Below are 15143 nucleotides of genomic sequence, written 5' to 3' on the forward strand. Positions count from 1 at the left end.
AGAGCTCCTTTGGTTCCAAGTCCGTCTCTGAACTGTAGGGTTGCTTCAGTGACATGTACAATGGAGAGAGCAAACAACTATTTCCCAAATAAGGGAATGACCCTACCTGCAGTGCACCACCACGGGGCCAGCGTCGGGAGGATTGCAGGTTTTCACTCTTCTGAGGAACGCTAGGAAAGGAGTAGGATACTCGGGAACACCGTGGTCAGGCCAAGCCGTGAACTGAAACTGACGAACCTCACGCTTCTCACTGGAGCCATTCTGAAAAGGACAAAAGAGAAATGCGTGTAGCACCTATCGCATCCATTCCAGGACACCTCAAAGTGCCAAACTGTTGAAATGTGATCATAGATGACATGTAGGGAGCAAAAGAAAACAATTCACACACTGTAAACTCATACAAGCAGTCTGATAAGGTATTTCTGTGCAATGATACTGGAGCAACAGCCGAGATATTAGAGGTCAAGTTTTCAGCTGGGACTCCAATGTATAACCCTTTGTCTCATATGCAAGGGTTCTATCAACTGACCTCTCAGATAATATTGATCAGACAATGGCTGATCTGAAACGTTACCTCTTATTTCTTTTTCCACTGATGTTGCCTGACCTGCTGAGCTTTTCCAGCATTTTCTATACTTATTTGGTCAGGACAGAGTTTCATTTTGATAATACTGTAATATCCTTTCATGGCAGGTATTTTACAGGTTTTCTGAAGTTCTGAGATTGTCACAAGGGCAGGAACTAACAGGAACAACAGGAATTCTGCAGATGCTGGAAATTCAAGCAACACACATCAAAGTTGCTGGTGAACGCAGCAGGCCAAGCAGCATCTGTAGGAAGAGGTGCAGTTGACATTTCAGGCCAAGACTCTTCGTCAGGACTAACTGAAGGAAGAGTGAGTAAGGGATTTGAAAGTTGGAGGGGGAGGGGGAGATCCAAAATGATAGGAGAAGACAGGAGGGGGAGGGATAGAGCCGAGAGCTGGACAGGTGATAGGCAAAAGGGGATACGAGAGGATCATGGGACAGGAGGTCCGGGAAGAAAGACAAGGCGGGGGGGGGGACCCAGAGGATGGGCAAGAGGTATATTCAGAGGGACAGAGGGAGAAAAAGGAGAGTGAGAGAAAGAATGTGTGCATAAAAATGAGTAACAGATGGGGTACGAGGGGGAGGTGGGGCCTTAGCGGAAGTTAGAGAAGTCGATGTTCATGCCATCAGGTTGGAGGCTACCCAGACGGAATATAAGGTGTTGTTCCTCCAACCTGAGTGTGGCTTCATCTTTACAGTAGAGGAGGCCGTGGATAGACATGTCAGAGTGGGAATGGGATGTGGAATTAAAATGTGTGGCCACTGGGAGATGCTGCTTTCTCTGGCGGACAGAGCGTAGATGTTCAGCAAAGCGGTCTCCCAGTCTGCGTCGGGTCTCACCAATATATAAAAGGCCACATCGGGAGCACCGGACGCAGTATATCACCCCAGTCGACTCACAGGTGAAGTGATGCCTCGCCTGGAAGGACAGTTTGGGGCCCTGAATGGTGGTAAGGGAGGAAGTATAAGGGCATGTGTAGCACTTGTTCCGCTTACACGGATAAGTGCCAGGAGGGAGATCAGTGGGGAGGGATGGGGGGGACGAATGGACAAGGGAGTTGTGTAGGGAGCGATCCCTGCGGAATGCAGAGAGAGGGGGGGAGGGAGAGCTGTGCTTAGTGGTGGGATCCCTTTGGAGGTGGCGGAAGTTACGGAGAATAATATGTTGGACCCGGAGGCTGGTGGGGTGGTAGGTGAGGACCAGGGGAACCCTATTCCTAGTGGGGTGGTGGGAGGATGGAGTGAGAGCAGATGTACGTGAAATGGGGGAGATGCGTTTAAGAGCAGAGTTGATAGTGGAGGAAGGGAAGCCCCTTTCTTTAAAAAATGAAGACATCTCCCTCGTCCTAGAATGAAAAGCCTCATCCTGAGAGCAGATGTGGCGGAGACGGAGGAATTGCGAGAAGGGGATGGCGTTTTTGCAAGAGACAGGGTGAGAAGAGGAATAGTCCAGATAGCTGTGAGGAACTAACAGGAAATGGGTTGCAGGCTAAACAGCAAGGTGCACAACAAGTAATGCACTCAAGCGTTAGAAAGAATACAAGCAGTTTCAATCCAGTTTTCATTATTTCACTGAATACTCGGAGTTAAAGAATGTATTATGTCCGAGACAGGATTGCCATTTCTGTATTCTAGATATCCCTGTTTTTGAGGTAATTTTAATTAGATCTTGTGGAATTAATTATGGTAGTTTGAAATTGCACTGCTTAGAATGGGTGCTGTTTGTAGAAGTTATTGAGTGATGCGTGCATTGAATAAAAGAATAGTGGATGATCAGTTAAAAAGAAGTTCTTCATTGCAGTTATGAAAATCTCTGAACAACTTTCTTTTCAGTGCTAAGTGACTCATTTTTTTTTCTCTTGGAATTTACGATGTCAAAGTATACCTTGCATCTGTAGCCCTGAATTCTTCCTCAGGAATGCATGGGCTGTTGTGATTCCTTATACAGCACACTCCTTAACCATGCTGACCAGGCAGTAAATACTGTTTAGCAACCTAGTCTTCCCAGAGAAGCACTGTACTGAGAGGTCCATTTGATATCAATTTTGTACCTTTTATTCCACTGGCCGCATCCTACAGTGAATGAACAACACTAGTCTTGATCATAATCCCTACCCACTCTGAGGCCCAGATCTTGATCAACCTTCACCCTCTCTCCCCTGCATCTGCCGCACTCCATATCTGAGAATGGTCATCCTTCTGTTCCCCTGTCCTGAGGTCCAGTTCCCAAGATGAAGGCACATCTTCCTGTTGGAACTGACACAGGGACAGTTCAAGGCAGCTCAATGGAAAGGATTAGTAATAAGAGAATATAGTATGCATGATGTCAATAATTTTTTTCCAAATAATTTGTTTTAGTATTTTCATTATTTAAAAGTGTGTTTTTAATTAATTTTTTTAAATGTTATTATCTCAAGCAAATAACATTTAATTGATTATTAATAAGTCTGAATGTTTCTAACTGTCATGGGCATTCAGAAACACTTAACAAACTTGCCACCTTGGCCAGTCGGCATCTGGTTTATGACTGTGCCGCTGGTTCATGTGAATAGGCCATTTCCATGGCCTGCCATTGCCACATGAATATTTGACGTTCCTCAAGGGCTTGTTGGCATGGTGAGAAACTCTGCAGCATATTGGAGAGGAGTATTTGTCACTGGGAATTCCTAGGATCACTGGATCTTCCTGGTGTGTCACAGGCCTTAGCATTTGAGACCTGGAATTAATCAGTCTACGTACTGAAACTGGGGTGCCTTGCGCCTTTCTTGAGTCCAAATTCACATCCACCCTTTAGCACATTTAGTACACTCAGTCAATCTTTTGGTAATATAGTATATGGTAATCTTTTGAATTAGTTACCTTGTGTAGGCAGAAATTACGAACACAGAAGGTGGCCAACTCAATGGTGTCCAACAGAGTCACCTGTATCATTCCATAGGTATCTGTTCCCCGGCTGGGCCAGTATTGATCGCACTTCACCTGAATCAGGGTGCAAGGTACAAATAATCAGGCTCCGTACAGACAGTACATGCAAATATTTGTTAGAAACCATAGTTACAGATATTAGATAGAGCATGGATAAAGACACTGTGTAGATACCAGTATAGAGATTGTAGATGTAGCAGCAAGTAATAGATACCTGTACAATTATAGTATTTGTATAGATTATATGAGAATGTAATAACATATTAATGGAAGCAGGGGTGGGCCACTTGACCCTTGCATCAGTTATGCTATGTATTAGATAATATCGTGGCTAATCCACTACCTCAGCATCACTTTCTTCCACGAACCCCATAGCCTTGATGTGCTTCCTGCACAACTGAGAGCATCCTGAATGGCTGCATCACTGCCTGGTATGGGAACTGTCAATCACAGGACTCTGCAGTGCTGATAGCCCAGCACATCTGTAGATGTGAACTTCCCACTATTCAGGACATTTGCAAGGACAGGTGTGTAAAAAGGGCTCGAAGGATCATTGGGGACCCGAGTCACCCAACCACAAACTGTTCCAGCTGCTACCATTTGGGAAACGGTATTGCAGCATAAAAGCCAGGACCATCAGACTCCAGGACAACTCCTTCCACCAGGCCATCAGATTGCTTAATTCATGCTGAGTCAACTGTATTTCTCTGTTATATTGACTACCCTGTTGTACATAATATTTATTATAAATTACTACAATTTGCACATTGAACATTTAGACGAAGACGTAACATAAAAGATTTTTACTCCTCATATATATGAAGGATGTAAGTAATAAAGTCAATTCAATTCAATTCATATCCAAAAAGTTCAATCTTTGATGTGAATATACACTGTTACTGAGTTTCTACAGTCTGCCAGGTCCATAATAACAAATGTTCAACACTGTATGGATGAACAAATACCCTCTCGTTTTGGTTGATGTCTGTACAGAGGACAGTACATAGGCAGCAGTTCTAGATCCCTCTCCAATGACACTGGTTACTAGAAGCAGGTAGGTATGGAGAACTGTACAGAGTTCAATAATATCATACATATCTGTACTGAGTACTGGGTGCAGACTGTACAGAAACACTGGCTCTGACACTGTGTATTGGTATCTATGCAGGAGATAGTTGGTAAAGAAATAACAATGGCTAGATTCCAGAATTTGTGATTACATGCTTTGGGTATGAAGTACACAATATTTTTTTCTACAAACACACCGGATACAGAAAGAGGGCTTCTCCTGTTCGCTTTAGTTTCTTCACACATTCCATTGATGTAGAAGTTGGTAGTTAATCGGCCACTCTAAATTGCCTCCACAGGTTGGTAGAACCTGGGGGAGAATTGATGGGAATGTGTGGAGGATAAAACAGTTTGGGATAGAATCAGCGTACAAATAGGCATGATGGGCCAAGGGGCCTATTTCCATGCTAAAGCTCCCAATGACTCTAAATGAGTACAGGTGTATGGATCTTTGTGTGGGAACTCTAAGTGCAAGCTCCAGGTATGGTTTCCTGAACAGGTAGTAGGTGTAGGCTGTCAACATGGATAAATATGGAGAGACAGGTAAGATGGCAGGGATGGATACTTAATCAGAGATCATAGGTACCATCAATCAAAAGAAAGGTAACATTTCGGGTGAAGGGATAATGACCTGTAACATAAACAGCGATTCTCTCTCCACAGGTGCTGTCTGGGCTCCTGAGCATTTCTAGCACTTGTTCAAATTTCCATCATTTGCAGTTATTTTGATTTCAGGCTTTGCCAGTTATTTCTGGTTTCCAGATTCTAATCAGAGAGGAGCTGAAGGACTATGGCTTTCCCAGACAACAGGGCTGGCAGAAGTTGCCAAGCTAGGGTCGATCTAGTTCTCTGTAGACTGGGAATTGACGAAGGCAAGCTGCGTCAGTGGGGCCAGAACTAGGATTGTGATTTTGAATACTTAGTGAGAGTGGGAGTCAGACCCTGGGATAATTGCAGAGGTAGAAAGCATTCAGAGTTCAGCAGGTTGAGGTAATTGATGCTACAGAGTACACTTAGTGTCATTGGTACAACCAGAAGAAATCTGTGGCTACGAGAGTACCAGGAGATGTAAAGAGCTATTACATGAGGCAGTTGGGTGACTGTCAGACAGTCAGATAGAACTGTTCAAACTGTTGAAAGACAAATTTGAGATTATTGTGCAGTAAGGTGTGAACTTATTAGAAAAGTGGATCAAAAATATTTCCAGGTGGGTATGCGATTCGTCTCAGATCGATAATCCACAACGGGCTCTTCTCCCTCCTAAATAACTAATCATTCAATAAAAACAAACAAAGTAAAGTGGGGACATGTTGGGAGGTACACAGTGGGTGCATCAATAACTGTGCAGAGGAAATACGGTTTAACCTTCCGAGTGGAGATTCTTCAGCTGAGTTTTATTAAGCTGGCTTACAAGCGGCACTTTCAAAGACCTTCTACAACTCAGGACCTCAGTATTACTTTTACGCACAGTTTGTCTTATTCTGCACACTGGTTGTTTGTCAATCTTTGTCTGTTTATGTATGCATTTATTTTTCTCTCTGTAAATGCTGCAGGAAATTGAATCTCAAGGTAGCATATGGGTAATATACACATACATTGATAATAAATTTACCTTGAACTTTGAAAACTAAACTTCAGACGCTAACAGTCCTGCTGTGAAGTTCCAGTGTGCTGTTCTTACTAATGTCCAGACATTATGGGGTTGCTTCACGATGGTGTCAGCTGCACCAAAGTACTGAACGACATCCTGTTCACCACGTGGTAACTAGACAATAGCTGTATTCAGGATGCCCTATCCTCTCTGAGGGATACTGACTCCATATTAAAGACAGGTAATTTACAATTTGCACTTGAGTTCACAATCCCTGGCAATAAAAGAGGCTGCTTAAGCAGTCATCGATGAGAAAAGGGTCCAGCTGGCTCTCTTTTGCCAAGCTAACAGTAGTCAGTAGATTGAAGCCTGCTTTCTATTAAGTGCTGCAAACCACAGCAATCGACATTACATTCAGCAGACTGAGTGAAGTGGTTGCATTTAACCTTTCATGTGGCTCAGTGGTGCAATCTCTGAAAACATTCTAAAGCTGTTCAGGTGGTGTGAGTTACTTAGCAGTGCGGGGTAGGGGTTGTGTGGGCGACTATTTTGTGACACAGTAAACGCTTCCAATCAAAATCACCTATTAATCCCTCTTCGGAGTGAAGAGGATCAAACACTGACTGGGACATAAGAGATCGCCAGTCGCCCAGATCTCAGTGGAACATCATGCCTGAACCTGTGAGAGGAGGATCTGGTAGCTCATTATTTAGGGTCATACATGAGGAACATGCATTGGGCGAGGTGCTGCACTGCCAAACTCATGAAAGAAGCAACAGCGTCATCAGTAGAGGAGGGAACTCGAATAATAAAATCAAATCTCTCTTTTCCTCAGCACCTCGCTGACAATCAACACTGAGACACCTCAAGGATGCGTACTTAGCCCATGGCCCTTCTCTCTCTACACCCTCGACTGTGTGGCTAGGCACAACTCAAACACTATCTATAAACTTGCTGACGACACCACTATTGTTGCAGAATTTCAGATGGTGACAAGGAGGCGTACAGGAGCGAGACAGATCAGCTGGTTGAGTGGTGTTGCAGCAACAATCTTCCACTCAACATCAGTACGACCAAGGAATTAATTGCAGATTTCAGGAAGGTTGAGTCGAGGGAACACACACCAGTCCTCATTGAGGGACAAATGTGGAAAGGGTGAGCAGTTTCAAGTTCCTGGGTGTCAAGATCTCTGAGGATCTATCCTGGGCCCAACATATTGATGAATTACAAAGAAGGGAAGACAGTGGCTATACCTCATTAGGAGTTTGAGGAGATTTGGTATGTCACCAGACACACTCTCAAATTTCTACAGATGTACCATGGAGAGCATTCTAACTGATTGCATCATGATCTGTTATGGAGGGGCTACTGCACAGGATTGGAAAAAGCTGCAGAAAGTTGTAAGCTCAGCCAGCTCCATCATGGGGTCTAACCTCCCCAGCATCCAGAAAACCCTCACAAGGCGATGCCTCGAAAAGCCAACACCTATCATTAAGAACCCCCATCACCTAGGACATGCCTGCTTCTCATTGCTACCATCAAGGCGGAGGTACAAGAGCCTGAAGACACACACCCAATGTTTCAGGAACAATCTTCCCCTCCACCATCAGATTTCTGGATGGAAAATTCACATGCTCAGTACTTTTTTCCAATTCTTTTTGCACCACTTATTTTATTCTTGAATATTCTTCTAATTGTAATTTATTGTTTTATTACAACATATTGCAATGCACTGCCGCTGCAAAACAACACATTTCATGACAGCTGCTGGTGATATTAAACCTGATTCTGATTCTATTCGCAAAGTTTGCAAAATTGTACAGTCTGTGCTCAGCTTAGCCCACCAGGTTGCGTGTATTTGGGATGAGTGAGGAAACACATAGTCACAGGGACAGGGACCATTTCAAAGTCTACCCAAGCCTTATTTACCTTTGGTTATTCCTTAGTTAACTCTAGAGATTTTAGTAATATAATACCAGAGATGGAGGATTGGAAAATCCAGATTGATCTCTTTATGTTTATAGATCCCATGAAGAAATGGTCCTAGCACTAACCTCAGGTTGACCTCTTTTATCTGTCAGAAAAACACCCATTGTCCAAAAAATCATCCCTTAGCCAAATTCACACACAACTTTCCCTTCACCTTTCTGTTTCTATTTCCCTACTAGGTGCACTGTTAGATTCTTTATATTGTGCCTCAATGATTCATCAACCCTCTCTGTTATCAAAGAGCTCATTCAGGCTAGTTTAATATGATGTGCTTTATCAAGCTTTGATACCCACAGTATTAAAATGGTTATTGTTGGTTTTGATGATCTAAGGTCACAAAAGAACACTATGCTCTGCAAATCTTTAACGATCGTTCATGTTTCTGTTGCATTTTTAAACCTGAAATCCATGATATTGAGGAAAACCCACTCCTACCCGAGATTTTTCCTCCAGTTTTGTCATCATGACGATAGTTGCACTTCTCTGCTCCCAGACCATTCGCCAGAAATCCCCAAACGTCTCTGGCAGAGGTCCCTGTGTGGCGATGTAGGCATTCTGCTTCCGGTAGCCATCGATATAGTTTGCATTGATGTAATCACTGCCCGAGATACCTGCCAGTCAGGAGCAGAAAGAAGGGGTTAAAAAAAAAATCAGTCATATCATTTGCGAGCAACGTTTCACAAATCATTGCTCTGCTGAGAGTTACCAAGCTAAGGTTTGAGTAAGCATCAAAGAAATATGTTGATTATTTCAGTGGGGTTAGAATTAATTTATCTGAAGCATAAATCACTATGCTAGGGTTGGAACAGTATGGAATAGGAGGAGGATTCTGACAGGTTCAAATCCGACTAGTTACCCTAAACAATCTGTTTGGCTTGTGTCAATTCCCCATCCATGTAAGCAAAGTTCCCTCTAATTTCTAATAACCAGTGTGCGCAAAAATCTTGTGATGTGCAATTTTTTTGCCCAGTGACAACAACATGTGTGCACAGAATAATTTCTTCAATAAAAACAGTATACATAAGCCAGTTCTAAAATCTGCAGAGAAATCATCGCACACTCTGCATTGTCCACATCAGGAACCGGAAAGGGAAGTGTGCTTGCGCCCTTGCCTTGCATACTGTTCATGCAGATCACATCATTTATCTTGTTTGAGTTAGAACCAGGTAAAGCACTAACAGGTGCAGAATTAAGTGTAACAGCTACATAGAAAGTGCAGTGTAGGCATACAGTAAGGTGCAAGGTCATAACAAGGTAGATTGTGAGGTCAAGAGTTCATAATAATGGACTACAGAGCCTTTTAATAGTCTTATAACAGCAAGGCAGAAGCTGTCCTTTAGCCTGGTGGGAGGTGCTTTCAGGCCTTTATACTATCTGCTGAATAGGAGGGGGGAGGAGAGAGAATATCTGGGGTGGATGGGGGTTGTTGGTTGTGCTGGGTGCTTTACTGAGGCAGTGAGCAGAGCAGACCAGACAAAGTCCATTGAGGGAAGGCTGACTCCCGTGATGTCCAGCGCTGTGTCCACAACTCTCTAGCATTTCTTGCTGTCATGATTATCCAGATGGGATGCTTTCTACAGTGCATCAATAAAAATCGGTAAAGGTTGATGAGAACATGCCAGATTTCTTTAGTCTCCTGAGGAAGTGGAGGTGCTGGTGAGCTTTCTTGGCCGTGGCATCTATGTGATGGACCAGGACAAGTTATTGATCAGTTGATTTATACTGGACTGTAGAAGTTATAAATGAGTAGCAGATAACTGTGTCACTGTTCTTCCACCACCATGTGCTCACTGTTAGTAGTTTCTCAGAAAAAATTACCTTACAACCCTATGCTAACTAGGCACTGTTCTGCTCAGATCTCACTGCATTATCTAATTGAAGAGCTTCCAATTAATTTACCAGCAACAAATTAAGCTGAGAAAGAGTGTTGCCAGTTCTAACTTTTGGAACCATATGTTCAAATTTCCAAGGCAGTCCTGGTTAGTGATTCAGAGCACCATTATGGAACATTATCTGCCAAAACTAAGTTCACTCTGTGCACTCAGCCTCATCTCCCACGCTTTGATCAAACCCAATTAGGTACAAGAAATGGTGAAGCAACGAACGATTCTGTTGGAGATACTCGGCAGATCAAGCAGCATTTGTGGGAGGAAAGGAGTTGTTGACATTTTGCATCAAAGCTTGCATCAGGATTCCAACATCTGCAGTTTCTTATGTCTGCAAGGAATTGTGTGAAGTTGTAACCAGATAATTTCTGGCAGCTTTAAAACAAACTGATACATCTGAGGGGCTACAATGGCTATAATCAATGAAAGCAGGAAAGCCCAGTTCCTCACATGAAGAAACTCGACATTTGCCAGAATTTTCACGGGATAAAGGCTTACATGAGACACTGCTACAATGTACGTTCTCTTCTCTTATGATGAACAATAAGGAAACAGCTCATTGATCAGGCATCCTTGGTTCTTAGTTGAAGACAAATTGGAGATGTGAATGCATACCACCCCATGTACCAGTGAGGTATTTTTATTTTCCTTCATCTCCCTCCACTTACACTTCCCTCACATAGATCAGCTCTTCATCACCTTTCTCAGAATTGGGTTTACCGTCACTGACATTAACCATGAGATTTGCCGTTCTGTGCAGCAGGGGGGTGCAGGCATAACAAATTACAGTAAGTTACTATTAATACAGTATGTAAGTTGTGCAAAAGAACATTGGTGAGGTAGTGTTCATGAGTTCATGGGCCATTCAGTAACCTGATGGCAGAGGAGAAGAAACTGTTCCTGAAACACTGAGGGTGCATCTTCTATCCAATGGTAGTACTGAAAGGAGGACATGTCCCAAAAGGTGAGGGTCCTTCATGATGGATGTCATTTGTTGAGTCACTGCCCTTTGAAGATGTTTCCAATGGTGCTTGTGCCCTTGAAGGAGCTGACTTGGTCTAGAACCTTCTGCAGCTTCTGACCCTGTGCACTGGAGCCTCCATACCAGCCGGTTATGCAACCAATCAACATGCTCTCCATGGCACATCTGGAGAAATTTGCTAGAGTCTCAGATGACACACCAAATTTCATTGAACTCCTGATAAAGTGTAACCCCGGGCATGTCTTCGTCATGACTACAGCAACACGTTGGGCCCGTGATAAATCCTCAGAGTTGTTCGAAGCTATTCACCTTTTCCATCACTGATGCCTCAATAAGGACTGGTGTGTGATCTCCTGACTTCCCCTTCCTGGAGTCCACATACCACTCCATGGTCTTACTGACATTGAGTACAAGGTCATTGTTGTGACACCATTAGACGAGCCGAAATATTTTGCTCCTGCATGGCTCCTTGTCATTATCTGAGATTCTCCAACAACTGTGATGGAGTCTGAGCTGTGCCTAGCCACACAGCTTATACCACAAGCTTTTGCAACAGTCTATCAGTGCATTTCCACCCCACAGACATTCCTTCTGCATATTACATAAGGAAATAGTAATAGCATTTGCCTGTTTAAGATGGTGCTAGGAAAGCACAGTGATGACTTGCTGACAGCAAACATAACTATTAGCTACTTTATTGCTCACACTTTTTCTCGAAAATGATCACCACAATCAATAGCCTGTAGCTTCCCCTTTTGGAGTTGGGCTTTTGAACCCTGTATGACCTGGCTTTTTTGAGGTGTGAACTGAAGTCTTGAAGGTGCTGGATGTTTGCAACATGGCGTGTACAGGCTGAATTGAGGCAGCAAGGCCTGGGCCTGAGAGCAGGGAATGAGCCATTGTTTGACAGCTGGAGTGGACTTGGAGGCGATTTGAAATGGTGGAACCCAGGCGAGGCAGGGATGAGGTGGTGGGGCCCAAGCCCAAAAGTAAAGAACATCAATGTTTGGCTGAATTGGAAAGGTCGGGTATGGGATGAATCGAGGCGGCAGGTTCCAGGCCTGAAAATGTATTGAAGTGCCAGGACCCAGGTCTGAGCGTGAGAAACAACCCACTGTTTGGCCGATTTAAGTGCTGGGCCAGATAGAAAAGGTCAGAGTACCAGGGCCAGAGGAGAGGGACATGCCCATGTTCTGCTTGCTGCTCAGCAAAGTTAACTCCTCTCTGCACTAAACTGATGGGCTCTTGGATCGGCTGTGACTGGCTTTGCGGCTGTGAACTCACTTTTGTCAACTTCAGTTCTGAATGTTATTGTTTGCACGATTTGTTTTTATTTTTCTGCACGTTGGATGTTTGATGGTCTTTTTTGATGGGTTCTGTTGGGTTTCTCTGTTTTATGGCTGCCAGTAAGGAGATGAATCTGAGGGTTGTAGCTGGTATACAAACTTTGATAATAAATATACCTTGAACTTTGATTAAGACCATAAGACAAAGGAGCAGAAGTTAGCCATTCGGCCCATCGAGTCTGTTCCGCCATTTTATCATGAGCTGATCCATTCTCCCATTTAGTCCCACTCCCCCGCCTTCTCACCATAACCTTTGATGCCCTGGCTACTCAGATACCTATCAATCTCTGCCTTAAATACATCCAATGACTTGGCCTCCACTGCTGCCCGTGGCAAAAAATTCCATAGATTCACCACCCTCTGGCTAAAAAAAATTTCTTCGCATTTCTGTTCTGAATGGGCGCCCTTCAATCCTTAAGTCAAGCCCTCTCATACTAGACTCCCCCATCATGGGAAACAACTTTGCTACATCCACTTGGTCCATGCCTTTCAACATTTGAAATGTTTCTATGAGGTCTCCCCTCATTCTTCTAAACTCCAAGGAATACAGTCCAAGAGCGGACAAACGTTCCTCATATATTAACCCTCTCATTCCTGGAATCATTCTAGTGAATCTTCTCTGTACTCTCTCCAACGTCAGCACATCCTTTCTTAAATAAGGAGACCAAAACTGCCCACAGTACTCCAAGTGAGGTCTCACCAGCACCTTATAGAGCCTCAACATCACACCCCTGCTCCTATACTCTATTCCTCTAGAAAGGAATGTCAACGTTGCATTTGCTTTCTTCACCACTGACTCAGCCTGGAGGTTAACATTAAAAGTATCCTGTCATTAAGGGTATCCTGTACGAGGACTCCCAAGTCCTGTTGCATCTCAGAACTTTGAATTCTTTGCCCATTTAAATAACAGTCTGCCCATTAAGTATGACCCAGAACCAGTGGAAAGTCATCTGATGTTCGTAATGTACTGGGTATGTTTTTAGTGCATACCCACTCACAAACTTATTACAATATTAATGTACCTTTGTACTCTGAAACACTCCCAGTCTCTGTAACTTCACACATGCTGATCTTTATGAAATACTATCAACCAGAAACATTTATTCTTTTTCTTTTTCCACAGACCTGCTAAGTATTTCCAAAATCTTTCCAATGTTAAATAGGTTACAGCTTTACTTTGCACTATTTCAATGTTCTGTGTAATGATTTGATCTGAATGAACAGTATGCAAGACAAGCTCTTCACTGTATGTTGGTACATGTGAAAATACTTAATCAATTCCAATTCCATCTTCTGTTCTTAATTTGTATAAAGCCTCCTGAACTCTGAAGGAATATATTGCTCATGAAATGAAAAATTAAAATAAGCATCTGGAGGTCCATTTAGTTAAAATGTCTGTACCACTCATAGCACCTTAGAAGGGGTTTGGACAGAGCAAATTGTGAGTAGCTGATTTGTCTGTCACTTGGGTCAGGAAAGCAGAGTCTGCAAATTGTTGGCAGAGTAACTAGACAGGGTGGGGAGAAATGGGAGAAGTAATTTCACACAGAGGGTTCTGATCTGGAATTCACTACCTGTTGGGGTTGGTTCAACAGGGAATCAGGTATGTACATTGAAAAGGAGACAAAACTGGAAAAGGTCTAAACTGGGTAGATACCAATGCGCTGGTAAAGATGTATGAGGCCAAGTGGCCTGTTACCATGCTGCATGATTCCAAGATCTTGTGGTTGATAGGACAGTGCAGGCCAGAACTAGTGGAAAAAAATGACCTTAAGAGCTCCAGCGATCACAATTATTTATTATTTTTGGGCGAATTATTATATGCAATGCACTTTCAGTTGTGTTTTATTTTCCGGCTATGGACACTTGGCTAGCCATTCTCAATATTGTGACGAAGTATCTCCAGTACCTAAAATGAAGAGTTGTTTTAATCGAGCATTAAGTGACCATCACACAATAAAAAGACCCTCCAGCATTGAAGCAAGAGTCACGGAAAATCCAATTTCTTGCTTACGTATCCGGTATTCATACTCGACATGCTGCACTTGCCCCGGGAGGTTTCATCACCTGATCTCCTGCCAATATCCACCTCACCTCTCACCACTGGTCTCCCAATACATCCAAATTCACAACCATACATTTGGAATGTTTCGGCTGAGGTTTAAAAAAAACCAGCATCAAGCCCAGCATTTATGGCTCAGTCCGAATTCCCCATGAGAAAGTGGTGGTGAGCCACTTCCTTGTAGAGTTGCAATCGTTTTGGCGAAGGTATTCTCACAGTGCTGTTGAGTAGGGTGTTCCAGGGTTTTGACCCATAAAAGAACGTATTTCCAAATTCAGGATGTTTTGTAACATCAAGGAGAACCTGCAGGTGGGGCTGTTGTGATGTGCAGGAAGCACTCTTGCTCGGTGAAAGAGATTGCAGATAAAGTCCAGAAGTCCATTAAGACATATGAGCAGAATTAGGCTATTCAGCCCATTGAGTCTGCTCTGCTGATTTATTTTCAGTCATGGCTGATTATTTTTCCCTCACAAGCCAGTCTCTTGCCTTCGTTCCTTAAACTTCTACAGCCTTACTAATCGAGAGCCTATCGCCTTTGCTTCATATATACACAATGACTTGGCCTCCACAGCCATCTGTAGCAATGAATTCCACGGATTCACTGTCTTCTAGTTAAAGAAATTCTTCCTCATCTCTGTTCTAAAGAGACGTCCTTCTAATCTGAGGCTATGCCCTCTTGTCCTACACTCTCCCACTACTGGAAACAT

General features: G+C 43.3%; 1 protein-coding gene across 12 annotated transcripts in view; it reads right to left on the reverse strand.

The window, feature by feature from the left end:
• LOC134337298 (receptor-type tyrosine-protein phosphatase S-like) overlaps positions 1–15143 on the reverse strand; it is a 513177-nt gene that overhangs the window by 35596 nt on the left and 462438 nt on the right. For all 12 annotated transcript variants that reach the window (XM_063032185.1, XM_063032183.1, XM_063032184.1 and 9 more), the window contains 3 exons: positions 8596–8771; positions 3447–3566; positions 107–261 (listed from right to left, as the gene is read on the reverse strand). In XM_063032185.1, coding sequence (XP_062888255.1) covers positions 107–261; positions 3447–3566; positions 8596–8771 — 451 coding nt within the window. The remainder of the gene's footprint in view (positions 1–106; positions 262–3446; positions 3567–8595; positions 8772–15143) is intronic.

Source organism: Mobula hypostoma, chromosome 24, assembly GCF_963921235.1.
Source record: "Mobula hypostoma chromosome 24, sMobHyp1.1, whole genome shotgun sequence".
NCBI lineage: Eukaryota > Metazoa > Chordata > Chondrichthyes > Myliobatiformes > Myliobatidae > Mobula > Mobula hypostoma.